General features: G+C 32.4%; 1 protein-coding gene across 1 annotated transcript; it reads left to right on the forward strand.

The window, feature by feature from the left end:
- Positions 1–5345: 5345 nt before the first annotated feature.
- Positions 5346–6993, forward strand: LOC145608432 (F-box/kelch-repeat protein SKIP20-like). Its single transcript, XM_081664048.1, has one exon. It carries the CDS (start codon positions 5460–5462, stop codon positions 6723–6725), a length of 1266 nt encoding a protein of 421 aa, XP_081520174.1. The 5' UTR covers positions 5346–5459; the 3' UTR covers positions 6726–6993.
- Positions 6994–12535: the final 5542 nt, after the last annotated feature.

The raw sequence follows: 12535 nt of genomic DNA on the forward strand, positions 1-12535 counted from the left end.
ATTTATTTATATATATTTTATATATATTTGTAAATATTGTAGTAACATTTGTCAATTTAAAAGAATCATTTGCAGCAAACAAATCACAACCACACCAACTAGAGAATGATATTCGTTTACTTTATATGATAAGAATAATATATAAGTAAACAATGAATTCACCACATCAATGTTGTGACATGAAAACAAGGACTTCAAGTTGAATGAGTCCATACAAAATCTACACTATTTACAAGTCAATCAACCCTAATCTTTGCTAGCTTCTCGAAACTTTTATCCACACAAAAATACAAAAAAAAATCACTTCAGGTCATTAGCTTAAAAGTTAAAATACCTTCTACTTGTATTTTTTTCATTTACTTAAAAGTTTAGATACCTTCCTTTTTTCCATAGTTATTTTTTTTTTTTACCCTCATTTTCTTTCTCACTCATATATGATACATTGATACTATATTTTAGGAATATATGAAACTTAAAAAGATTTTATTCGATAATGGTTTTTTTTAAAAGTGTCATACATCCAAATCATAATAAATTTTACAATTGAGTCATGTTACGTTAGTGATTTGATTTTGGAGAAGTAAAATTGACACTTTCAAAAATAAAATACATGACATCATTATTTATGAAGTTGCCTTCTTTTAAGAGACTTATTAAGTTCAGTTTTTTGCAAATTGGACTAAACTATATTTAATAAAAAAAAAAAAAATGGGAATATTACTATATATCTTACGAGTTTTTTTTACTATATTACATCATTCAGTTGTCCTAGCACCTAAACAACAAGAAATGGGTTGAACAAGGAGTACTTCAGCCCTAGCTATTTTTTTGGACTTATTATTAGTTTAGTTTAGTTATCAGTTTAGCTCAAAAAAACAAGGCTTTTAGTGTTTACTTTACTTACTTTCTCCTCGAAATATATATACATAGTATACTCCCTTCATTTAACGTCTATCGATCTAGAAGAATAATTAAAGTAAATAATGTATATATAAGGATACTCTTACTATTACAAAAAAAAAAAAAAAAAAAAAAAAAAAAAAAAAAAAAAATGAAAAAAAAAGAAAAAAAAAAGATACTGTTACAAGAGGTTCAACATGATGAATGTTATATTATTCTTATATATCACTCTTGATTTTTTATATTTTTATTTATTTTTTTAATTTTTTTTATTTAAATGAAGGAATATCATTCTTTGATTTGTTTCTTTTTTATGTTCACAATTTGTGGAAATTTGTTAAGTAAATTCTAGTGTTAAAAAAAAAAAAAAAAAGAAAAAAAAAAGAAGAGAGAGAGAGAAGTCATGTAGGGTTATTGTTTAATTCATGTCTACAATTTCTACAATAATGATTAATGAGTGATTCAAAATAAATGTCGCATTTAAAATGTGATGATGAGAGTAAACAACATTATCACTACTCCGTGTTTCATATATGGACGGATGGACCATTGATGATATCTTGGTCATATTCTCATACATAGTTGGTGTGGTTGATTGATTGTAATTAAGAATATATGTACATAGACACTTAATTAGTAGAAATATTAATTAAAGGAAAAAAACCAATTGCACCTCTTCATAAAATTGCTAGGTTTACTTCACACGTATAAACCAACTAAGCAATTGATATTGTGGGTCATCATACAGTTATAATTCATTAATATAGAAATTATCGATTTAGAAATTCCTACGTTAATACTATATAGATAATACAGACATGCAGTAAAGTAAATCGTTGTTAAAGCAAATTTAATTTACTCCGTATTACTTCGCACTAAAATTATTTCAAAACAAGTAAAATATCATCACCAAACACCACCATGATATTTAATTTCTACCTTAAACATTAATGATATTTCTACCTTAAACATTAGATCAAATTGCATGCCCTAACTTGATCAAGATAATTGTATTGATCTTGTCAACTATGAATGCAACACCATGTGATACTAGCATTATAACATGAAGTTGGGGATGAATAATGAAGATATATCTCGATTATTAGCTGTCTTTTCAATTCAATAGTCATTTGACGAGTACAAGAGACGTTTTCATATTAAACTTGTTAAATTAAAGACGTGAAAAACGTCTTTCAACTTTAAGTGTTAATGCAATATGTATATTTGCACTTTGGCAATTTGTTGCTAGCTTTTTTTCCAATTGATTAGCCAAAAATAGCTAGCTTTAGGTACATTTTAATCAACTTGCATTCTAGACGACCCAACGGGGCTACTTTGTTAAGATAGTAGGAGGTAGATTCTTTAAATATCTTCTTACTAAGTACTCCGTACTTTGCATTTACTTATTTTATGCGGTAGCTAATGCACATATTTGATCTTTAATATTATTACTTTCGTATTAGTAATAATTTTGAAGAATTCAAGATTTAGAAAATACAAAGTAAATGATAGTAAATTTAATATAGAAAAAATACAGAGTAAAGAAAATTTACATTGTGACATTATATTCAACGAATACGAGTAAGCGTGCAATTAATCAGGAACATCCAACACAAAATAATTTTAATATGCATCTAGACAATATAATACTCTGTACTTTGTTATAAAACGGGAAATAATATGAAATTATACACTCTAAAGTTACAAATAATATAAAACGAGAAGTATATAAATATAAAAAAAAGTCATTATAATAAAAATCAAAACTATGAGTGAGATATTTTTTTTTGGTAAGATTTGTTTTAACACAGGTAGTTAAGATAGGTTTGTACGAGTATATTAAGATCTTTAGACAGTACTTTGATTTGGACTAAAATAATCGGTGCCTAATTGGACAATTCAGTTAACAAATTACTATTGCTTTATAGGCTACACTTTTCTTGTATGAAAATAGTACAGAGTTTGGTTTTAACTCAATTTTAGTTTTGCCTAATTAATGAAATTACTTTTATTTTTTTATGACATTACGTATATACTAATATAAATCATTTTATTTTTTTTTTATAATAGATGGTGTGATATTTTAAATATTAGCTCAAATCTTTCAACAACTATTTTATGAATTGTTACTGCCAAAAAAAAAAAAATTATTGCACTGGAGACCATGTGCATTTGTTTCAGTTATCCTAGTATAAACTATAAAGTGTGAGTTCCATATCTACATGCATGGGTGAACAACTTTGTGCGGCTTATTTGAGATTTTAGTTGAATTTAAAATTGATCATATGTATAGATAATATTATCTTGATTTTTCTAAGTGTGTTGAGAGCTCCCACATAGGCAATGGTATAAATGGTACCCCCTTCGTTTTAAAATACTTGCTCCATTTCTCCATGTGCGGAGTTTTAGGAGAAATTGGAGAAAGTAATAAAATATGGAGGTAGTGGGGTAGTTGAAAATATAAAAAATTGTAAATAGTAAAAGTAGTGGAAGAATAGGATGAGAGAGAGTATTATGTTGGGTCCACTAAGTGTGAGAAATGAATTAATATTGTAAAAGCTTTCCAAAAAAGGAAATGGAGCAAGTATGTAAGTGAAAGTGGAGCAAGTATTTAAAAACGGAGGGAGTATTTGTTAAACACTTCAACATATACTATACTCAATGCTATATCAACTAAGATCAAATTTTTTTACCATATTTTCATTTATTATTGAATAAATAAATTAAAAGAAAGGTATAATGAGTACTAGGTTCAATTTTCAGCTATATAAAGTTCATTGTATAAGTTCTTATAAAAAAATCATGTGGACATAATAATAAACTCTTACTGAATAGATAGAACAAATCATAAACTACCTAATATCCACCCTTGATCACCATTATTGGTGGAGGCACCATTTTTCGTAACATCTTGAATTAAAGGGCACCGATAGATAGGGTTGTACACAAGTCCAAAATCGGACCGGACCTGACATGGACCGGGACCTGAATCATTGACTTTTAAGGATAGGAGACCGGACCTGAATCAACAAGTCTGCCCTGGGTTTGGACCTGAATAAACCTGATTATTGATTTTTTTTAAAATAAAAAAAAATAAAAAAAATTGTTGGACCCATTGTTTAGACCTGTTTATGGACCTATTTAGACCTGTTTATGGACCTATTTAAACCTGATTATGGATCTATTTGGACCTATTTAGACTTATCAAATAAAAAAGTAGCTTTACCGGTTTAAGGTCCGGACCTGAAAACCCAGGCTGAACCTAAAAGTCAAAATCATGGTTTTTTAAGGACTGGACCGGACCTGAATTCACCAGTTCGATCTATTCCGGTTTGGTTCAGGTCGTTTCAGCTCCGGGCTGGTTTTTGTACACCCCTACCGATGGATGGAAATTTTGCTCCAACCAAGGTATTGCATTGAGCGCATACTAAAGTTTTGCCCTGTGTATAAATCGAATTGAAATGTGGAGATAATCATAAAGAGACTTACTTGATTACGATAGGAACAAAAAAACATAAGTTATTCCAATGTTTTCAATACACTAGAGACTAAAATATGTCATATTTATGAATATAGTGTAATGTTATCTGGTAGGCCTTAGATACTAAATTTCAGTCCGATTCGACACAATTTTTCCTATCAACACATAGATTTACCTCGCTCAAACTACTAGGCATTGACAACTGCATCCTTCCAAACCCTAAATTGATTTGAAGACCGAAAACCTCAAGAGGGAACTAATAGATGTGGCAAGCTAGCTTAAGCTTATGAAGTTCATTCTTATTTGTGACCTAAAAACTTTGCTATTGTATATATACTCAACTATTATAAGATTATTTCTAAGAAAGGAGTTCTAAAGATTGCTCCATACATGTTTATTAATTTAAACCATAAGAAATATTGATAAGGAAACCTTTGGTGATTTATAATAAACTCCCTAGAACAATAAATAAATAAATGAAAATACACACTCTATGATTTTATAGATCATACATGTCATTGTAGTGTTTGTATGATGTGCATTACTATTGTAATTTAATTGTAGTTAATGTTTCGAAATGAAACTTTGATAAACAAAAGTCATTAATAATCAAATTACCATTATAAGACAACCTATATTTCGAATAAAAAGATTCTACCCAAAAAACGACTTATAATTTAGGTCGGTGAGATTACGTGATAGAAAAACAGATTCGCTTTATCCTAAATGAATCATCCGAGAAAAGACTCTCGAGCAAATCAAATAACCCTAATTACAAATCTAGACACTTGTAAGTTTATTTCTTAATAGAGCACAAAATCAATTAAATTGCCAAACGACACAACTTTTACACAATTAGAAAATTTCCAACTCGAAGTTGTAACGTGGGCGCGGTTAATTTTTCCCTTATATATACTCTTCTCTTACCACTTTGTCTTCACTACTTCACTTCACATCCATTTTTTTCATCACTCATAAAAGAGAAAATAAATCCAAAAAAACAAATTTGCTTAACTTCCCAAAATTCCTCACAAATTTCAACGACAAAAATCAATTGATCCTTTAATTTTGTTGATTAATGGGGGATATTAGTGCTACAAAATCAACGGGGTTTCTCCAATTTGAGCAATTAATCCCTGGTTTACCAGATGATTTAGCAATGGAGTGTCTTTTAAGAGTACCCATTACTTCTCATCCTTCACTTAGATTAGTTTCTCATCTATGGAAATCTACTGTCTCTCATCCTTCTTTTTTCTCGAATCGCCGCCTCGGCCGCTTTGCCGAGAATCATGTGTTTCTTATACAGCCACAGTCGCCGCCGCCGCCGCCGCCGTTACCGGTGGCTGAAGATAAAGGTTCACTCGAAGAATCGGAATCCGATGATGGTATTAAAGATGTTGTTAATGGGAGTCCACTACTTTACAATTTGAACGTCTTTAATACGAATAATGATGAATGGAGGTGTTTAAGTGGGGTTACAATTCCTACATTTTCGCAGTGTGTGGTTTTGCCGGTGGTGAGGAAGCTGGTGGTGCTGGGCGGGTGGGACCCGGCGACGCTGGAGCCGGTTTCGAGGGTGTTGGTTCTGGACCTCGCTGTCGGGACGTGGAGGGAGGGGTCTCCGATGCCGACAGCCCGGTCGTTCTTTGCCTGTGCGGTGACAGGGCCTTCCACGGTCTACGTCGCCGGAGGGCATGACGGACAGAAGAATGCCCTCCGATCGGCGGAGGCCTACGACGCTGTGGCCGACAAGTGGAAGGCCCTGCCGCCAATGGCGGAAGAACGAGACGAGAGCTACGGCCTGTCCTTAACCAAAGAAGAAAAGTTCTGGGTTATAAGCGGATATGGGACTGAATCTCAAGGGAGATTCAGGCCCGATGCCGAAGTATTCGATCCAGTATCGAATACTTGGGAGATTGTTTCCGGGGTATGGCCGTACCCCGGAAACAATCCCAAATCCACCGCCGTTGTCACAGTAGAAGGACAACGGCGGTGGTGGTACGTCCTCGAGGGCGAAATAAAAGAATTCCAATGGGAGGACAAGGTGTGGAAAGGGGTGAACCTAGGATCGATTCCGAAACGAGTAACGGAGTTATGGTCATCTTCATCATCTGTATCCTTGATTGATGTTGGAAATGGCAAGATTTTTTTGATGGGAAATGGGGAGAATTGTGGTGGGGAAGGGATGTTCATCTTGGAGAGAAAAAATGTGGATAAAAGCAACAACAATAATAATAACAATTGCAATAAAGGTCAAGGTGGAGTTAATTGGAGATGGCAACATGTTCATGCTCCTCCTAGATTTTTTGGGTTCCCCTTTTCCGCTTCTCACCTTCTTATCTAGGCTTGCATTGTTATTTTCCGAATATGTAACAAGTTTATTACGAGTATAACTTGTTAGAGAAATTGTCGAGGTGAAATATGGTCGAGGGGTTATTATTGCAAATCAAATTCCGCCAAAGAGTTTGAGAAAAAGTGTCTCTACCAATGTTTTAATGTAGTATGAGTATGTTATTATGTTGTCACTTTGTGTCTTATACGGATGTTTGAAGATTGTATAAATCTAGACATTGAGCGTTTTACAGTCTTTATAACGTTAGTATTATTATTAATTTTGACTTTGTATTTTAAATACGGAATAGGGAATACTAACTACTCAAGATTTAGTGTTTAAAATTTATAGATTGCAATTTAAATACTATCTACTCTATGGTCTATATATTGGAACAATAATGCACATATTGACTTGTTATGGTTATAAAGAGAAAAGGAAGTGGTGTATGAAGTAGCGTGTAAAGTGGTGTGATGTTGTGAAAGGTGTACAAGCAAACAATTTATATTTGGGGAGAATAATTTCAATTTTTTGATTTCTTAGAAACCCGTTTGGCATGTACATAGACAAGTAAAGATAACATAACAAAATAGAATTTTTTTTGAATGGAACATAACGTAATAGAATTTAATATCAATTGAATACTTTTTTTTTTTTTTAATTCATTTTTTCCAGCACAAAATAAGCTATCAGGAGTTCGAGACCTAGTGAATTACAAATGGAGGTGGGCCTGTGGAAGGATTTAAACCTGTAATTTATCGTACATGTCAATTACATAGAAAACAACACTTTTAATTATCATTTTTCGGTATGTTTTTTTATACAATTTTATTTGACGGAATTACGTAGTCTTGTTTCGATAGAGATGTGTCTATCAATTGTAACATAAAGGAGAGACAATTATTATGAGCCATTCCAATGCCACATAAGCTTTTAAGCTTATTATCTTTCTAAATATAGTTTGAGTCTCAATGGCTAGCTATTAATTTATTATTTTATTGCTTTCATCTTAATTACAGAGTATTAATTTACTTTTAGCATTATTTTGGCAAGTTTTTTTTTTCAAACAATTAAATTAGACAAACCTAATTGCATATTCTAGCTCCAATGGTCAAGAGACTAAAGACTTCAGTAGTAGCTACAGTAGATTTCAAGTTTTTGGTCAATTTCGGGTCATTTGTCATTCGGATAATCTAGTAATCATATTTGCTACATATTTATATTATTTTTAAAATGTGAATAAAACAAGGGTCTTATCTTATCGTTCACCTCCTAATCAATTTCTAGTCACTCGATTTTTATAATTGTGTTGCTATGATTAAATCACAAATGAAATGATGTGCATTCTACATTTGGTTTATTTTTGTTGACAAATAAAATATCTATCTCCTGTTTCAATACAATTCAGATAATGGGATTAGAAATTATTGAACAAGACTACAAGAGTAATGAAGATTGAAGAACCAACAAAACAATATCATCGACAAACGTAGACACGTAGTATAGTGTAGTACTTGTACAGAGCTATAAATCCAAAAATTTAATCTGTTGCCTGTATTAATAAGTCAGGTAGTATTTGTTAATTTAAACTTTATTCTTTGTTTTTTTGGCTGACACAAATCAATTAAATTAAAATAATTGATGAAATTGATTGCATGATAGCCCATACTACTTTTATTATATATTTTATACTTATTACTTTATTAGTACCTGTATGAAGATATGTTATTTTTTCATTTATGAGGGGTCGAGCGTGATAGAGTATAAAATATATTTTTGGGCGGCTTTAAATATACCATTTTGTCATTTGATAAACAAATTTTGTTTATCAAATTGATTAACCGGGACTACCTCATATACAGAAAATAAACTTGTGCGGACCTGGTTCACAATTATCATAATAGATGGTCAACACATGTCAGCTAACGTTATGCAATGGTGTATATAGGATTCCTAATTTTAATACAATGATCTTCATTAAAAGTTGTGTGGACCTAATTCACAAATATAATTGTGAACCTAAAATCTACAAACACGAGCAGTCGTCGTTATGTTGAACATAGTTTATAACATCTACCTTACTATGGATTAAAAAATTGGAAAAATTGCCCGGAATAATCCCACCTTTGGCATCTCCTCTGAAAATAATCCCACCTTTACCCCCGATCTTTATTAATGGTCCCAACCGGTCACTTAACTTGCTGCAGCAAGTTACTTGACATGTGTCAACACCCGATTAGTCTAAATAATAAAATTAAAAAAAAAACAATTAATGAATATTAAAGCCACCCACCAACCAAACCACCTCCACAGCCACCGATCCCGGAGCTCCGACCTCCCCAGCCACCAATCCCGGCACGCCAACCTCCCTAGCAACCAACCCCGACGCGCCGAACTCCCTTATCCCAATCGTCCTACGACTCCGACCACCCCCATCGCCTACTCCGACCTCGCAACCACCCCCATTCCCCAATTTCGGCTTTGCCGACATCCCCCGCCCCCTCCAGCCGCGTCGACCTTCCCCTTTCACGAATTCTGGCCACGCGCGAACTCCTTGCCCCGATTGTAGCGGCGTCAAATTAAATTTCGGCCACGCGCGAACCCAATGTGGTGGGTTTTGTAGTCTTGAATTAAAGGGTTAATGGGGTTTTGTGGTTGGGTTGGCTGGGTGTGGTCAGCGCGGTGGCTTCTAGGTGGCGGTGTTTTAGTCTTGGGTGGGATGGTGGCTCTATTCAACCGGTTCCAAGTAAAATGGGACCATTAAAAAGGATAGGGGGTAAAGGTGGGATTATTTAAAAATAATCCAAAAGTAGGATTATTTTTAGCGGACGGGCCAAAGGTGGGAATATTCTGGGCAATTTTTCCAAAAAATTTAATAAAGTGAAATAATTTCTTAAAAAAGATTATATAAATATAAAGGTATTTTTTTTCATTTTTCATCCATCTATATATATCAATTACTTCATATTTCTTTCTCTTTTTATGCCCTTAGCAGATAGTCGTAAAATGGTTAAATGTTTATCGTTTTCTCTCTTACAATCTTACCCCATCTATACCAATTTTTTAAACAGATATTTCAACTCTTTTTTTTTTTTCTTTTTTTTTTTTGGTAGGGATTTTCAAGTCATATTTGTGGTTATATGAACATCAAATAATCTTTTTGGTACACAAATATGGAAAAAGCTGTAAAATGTTTCATACAATGGCTAACATTGTAATCAGGAAAAAGATATTTCATGTAGCAACCTAATGTACCAAATACTAGAATTATTACAAAAAATGTTAGGCATTGATAATTTCCTTTCCCAAACCTCAATTTCTTTTTCAACGATTACTTCTACTTTGCAAATTTAACTATTAATGTAGTTCCCATCTATCAACTATAATAACGATCAGTTATAATCCAAATGAAACTACCAAAATATCTCTATGTACGTATGTATGTATGTTTAGTACTTTTTTTTTAAAAAAAATATTTTACAAAATTTATGTTTAGTACTTAGTTCATCTGATTTCATTTTTTAATACATAGATTATAAAATAAGATGAATTAAACATACGTACATAGATTATGTTTAGTTCATCTGATATTTTTACTTATCTAAATTGATTTGAGCCTTTTTAAAAAAAATAAAAAAATAATCTAATCAAAACTTAATTTTTGTGAGATCTTCTTGGATTTTAATGTGTACTTTATAAATTTATAAAATTCTTAAATTTTTTATACATAACAAATTAACATATTTAATAATAAAAATCATATATAAAATACTAAAATATATATAATTCTATATGAATTTATTATTTTTCTAATTTAATCTAAAATAGGGTATTGAAACAAGGTGAACTAAACATAGCCATAGCCATAGCCATGGTAACGACAATAGTACTTAAGGATCACATGGTAGGGTCTTAAGAATAATCTTTTATCTCCTAGATAGCGTAGGGTTCAAGAATTGGAACACTACAATACAAACAATTAAACCCCACGCAATATTTTATTATGTATTATGACACCAAAAAAAAACTTTATTTTCTTATTTTCTTATGCATGCCAATGTACCTAGTCCTAGATAGTACTTCTATAGAAAAGAATAAAAATGGCTCATTTCTTAGAGGAACATTTGTGTGAATGATTGAAAAATTATAGGGCTATTATTTGAATTGTTGAACTACGTGTCATAATCTTGATTAAGATAGGAAATACCCCCGTGACCTTATAATATAGTGTTCGGTTTTCATTTTTATAAACTTTTACCAAAATAAATAATTTTTTTTTCTTAAGTTTTTTTTTTACAACGGTTCAAAAGGACACTAGCTTCCAATTGACTCAATACAACAACGCTAAAACTTAAACCTCTTAACCAAACTAATACAATAACTAAAAAGAGGGTTGGGGTTACAGATTCTATGAATTGCTTGGCAATACAAATAAGGGGGTTGGGAATTTCCATCTCTTCAAAACAGTGCCGTCTCAGACATTTTTGGGGCCCGGAGTAAGAACTTAAATAGGGGCCCCGACCCTAAACTACAAAGTGTATTTTATACATATATAATTCAGCAATAAAATATTTTACCCTTTATTATTGGATAATTAAAAAAAAAAAAAAATTTGACGGGTATCACAAAATTTGAAACTAGAGAGAGAAGAGAGCAATAATATACTCCTTTTATTTCATAATAATCACAACACTAACACATATGTTAATGCACACATTTGACTATATATATTTATTAATCCAAAATTATTTTACATGTCAAAGTAAAATATAAGCATATGAATTGAATAGTGTAAAAGTCAAGCAATATATTACAATTATCACTTAAAAATTATATATATATATATATATATATATATATATATATATATATATATATATATATATAGTATTTAAAAATTCATTTTATTTTGTAAAAAATAAATAAATAAATAATAAAAAAAAACTAAGATGTCGGGGCCCACAAATAGGGGGGCCTGAGCCGTCGCTCAAGGTGCTCCCCTAATAGACGGCCCTGCTTGAAAAAGCCCTAAGCTACTCCAAACTTGTTCCCTTGCGTTTCTTGATCCTGCAATTCCTAGTAGAATACCTTTTACCTTTCTTGTTCTTCACCCTTAACCTGATTGGCCTTCCATTTTTCCTTGACATGGCGGAGAACATGAAGGTGGTGAGTGGTGGAGAGGACTGCACATGGTCGGGTTCAACAGTCATGGGGTCTTCGTCGTTAGAACCTACGAATTCCACTTCGATCATCGAATTCAGTGGTAGTTGAATCTATCTCTCGCAGGCAACTCGGTCCCCCCCCGATATTTGAACCCTCATTGATACTAGAAGTTTATTAGGTTATTAGTGGGTAAATGATTAGCTAACTTCTCCAATGCAGCGTTGTTGGGCTTGGAAAGTCCAACAACATGGTTGACCACGGCGGAGTCCAGGGTTCGCTTGACCTTTTCCTTTTGGTCCTTTCTGTTGCGACACCTCTTTTTTGGACCCACCATTTTATGGGCGGGAGTAAGGTTTTCAGGAATTTTGGATTCCTTTGCTTTTGGAGTTATGACAACCCATTATATGTTTTCTTTTCCTTCACTCGTACAGTCATCCATGATACAACATTTTTTTTTGTAGAAACTCAGGTTTTCCCTTGACAGAGATCCAAATAAGACAAATTGGAATTCTTAAGAGACTGGTAATTTTTTGAACCGTTGAGGAACATATGAAATTTCCTCGGTCCCCTGTCCTTAGTATATCCAAAATCTTGATTGTTTGGAAACCTAGCAGCATCAATCCTCCTCCTTATCCAAAGAGGTAAGAATATTGGATGTA

This window comes from Chenopodium album, chromosome 23 (genome assembly GCF_948465745.1).
Source record: "Chenopodium album chromosome 23, dcCheAlbu1.1, whole genome shotgun sequence".
In the NCBI taxonomy this organism is placed as follows: Eukaryota; Viridiplantae; Streptophyta; class Magnoliopsida; order Caryophyllales; family Amaranthaceae; genus Chenopodium; species Chenopodium album.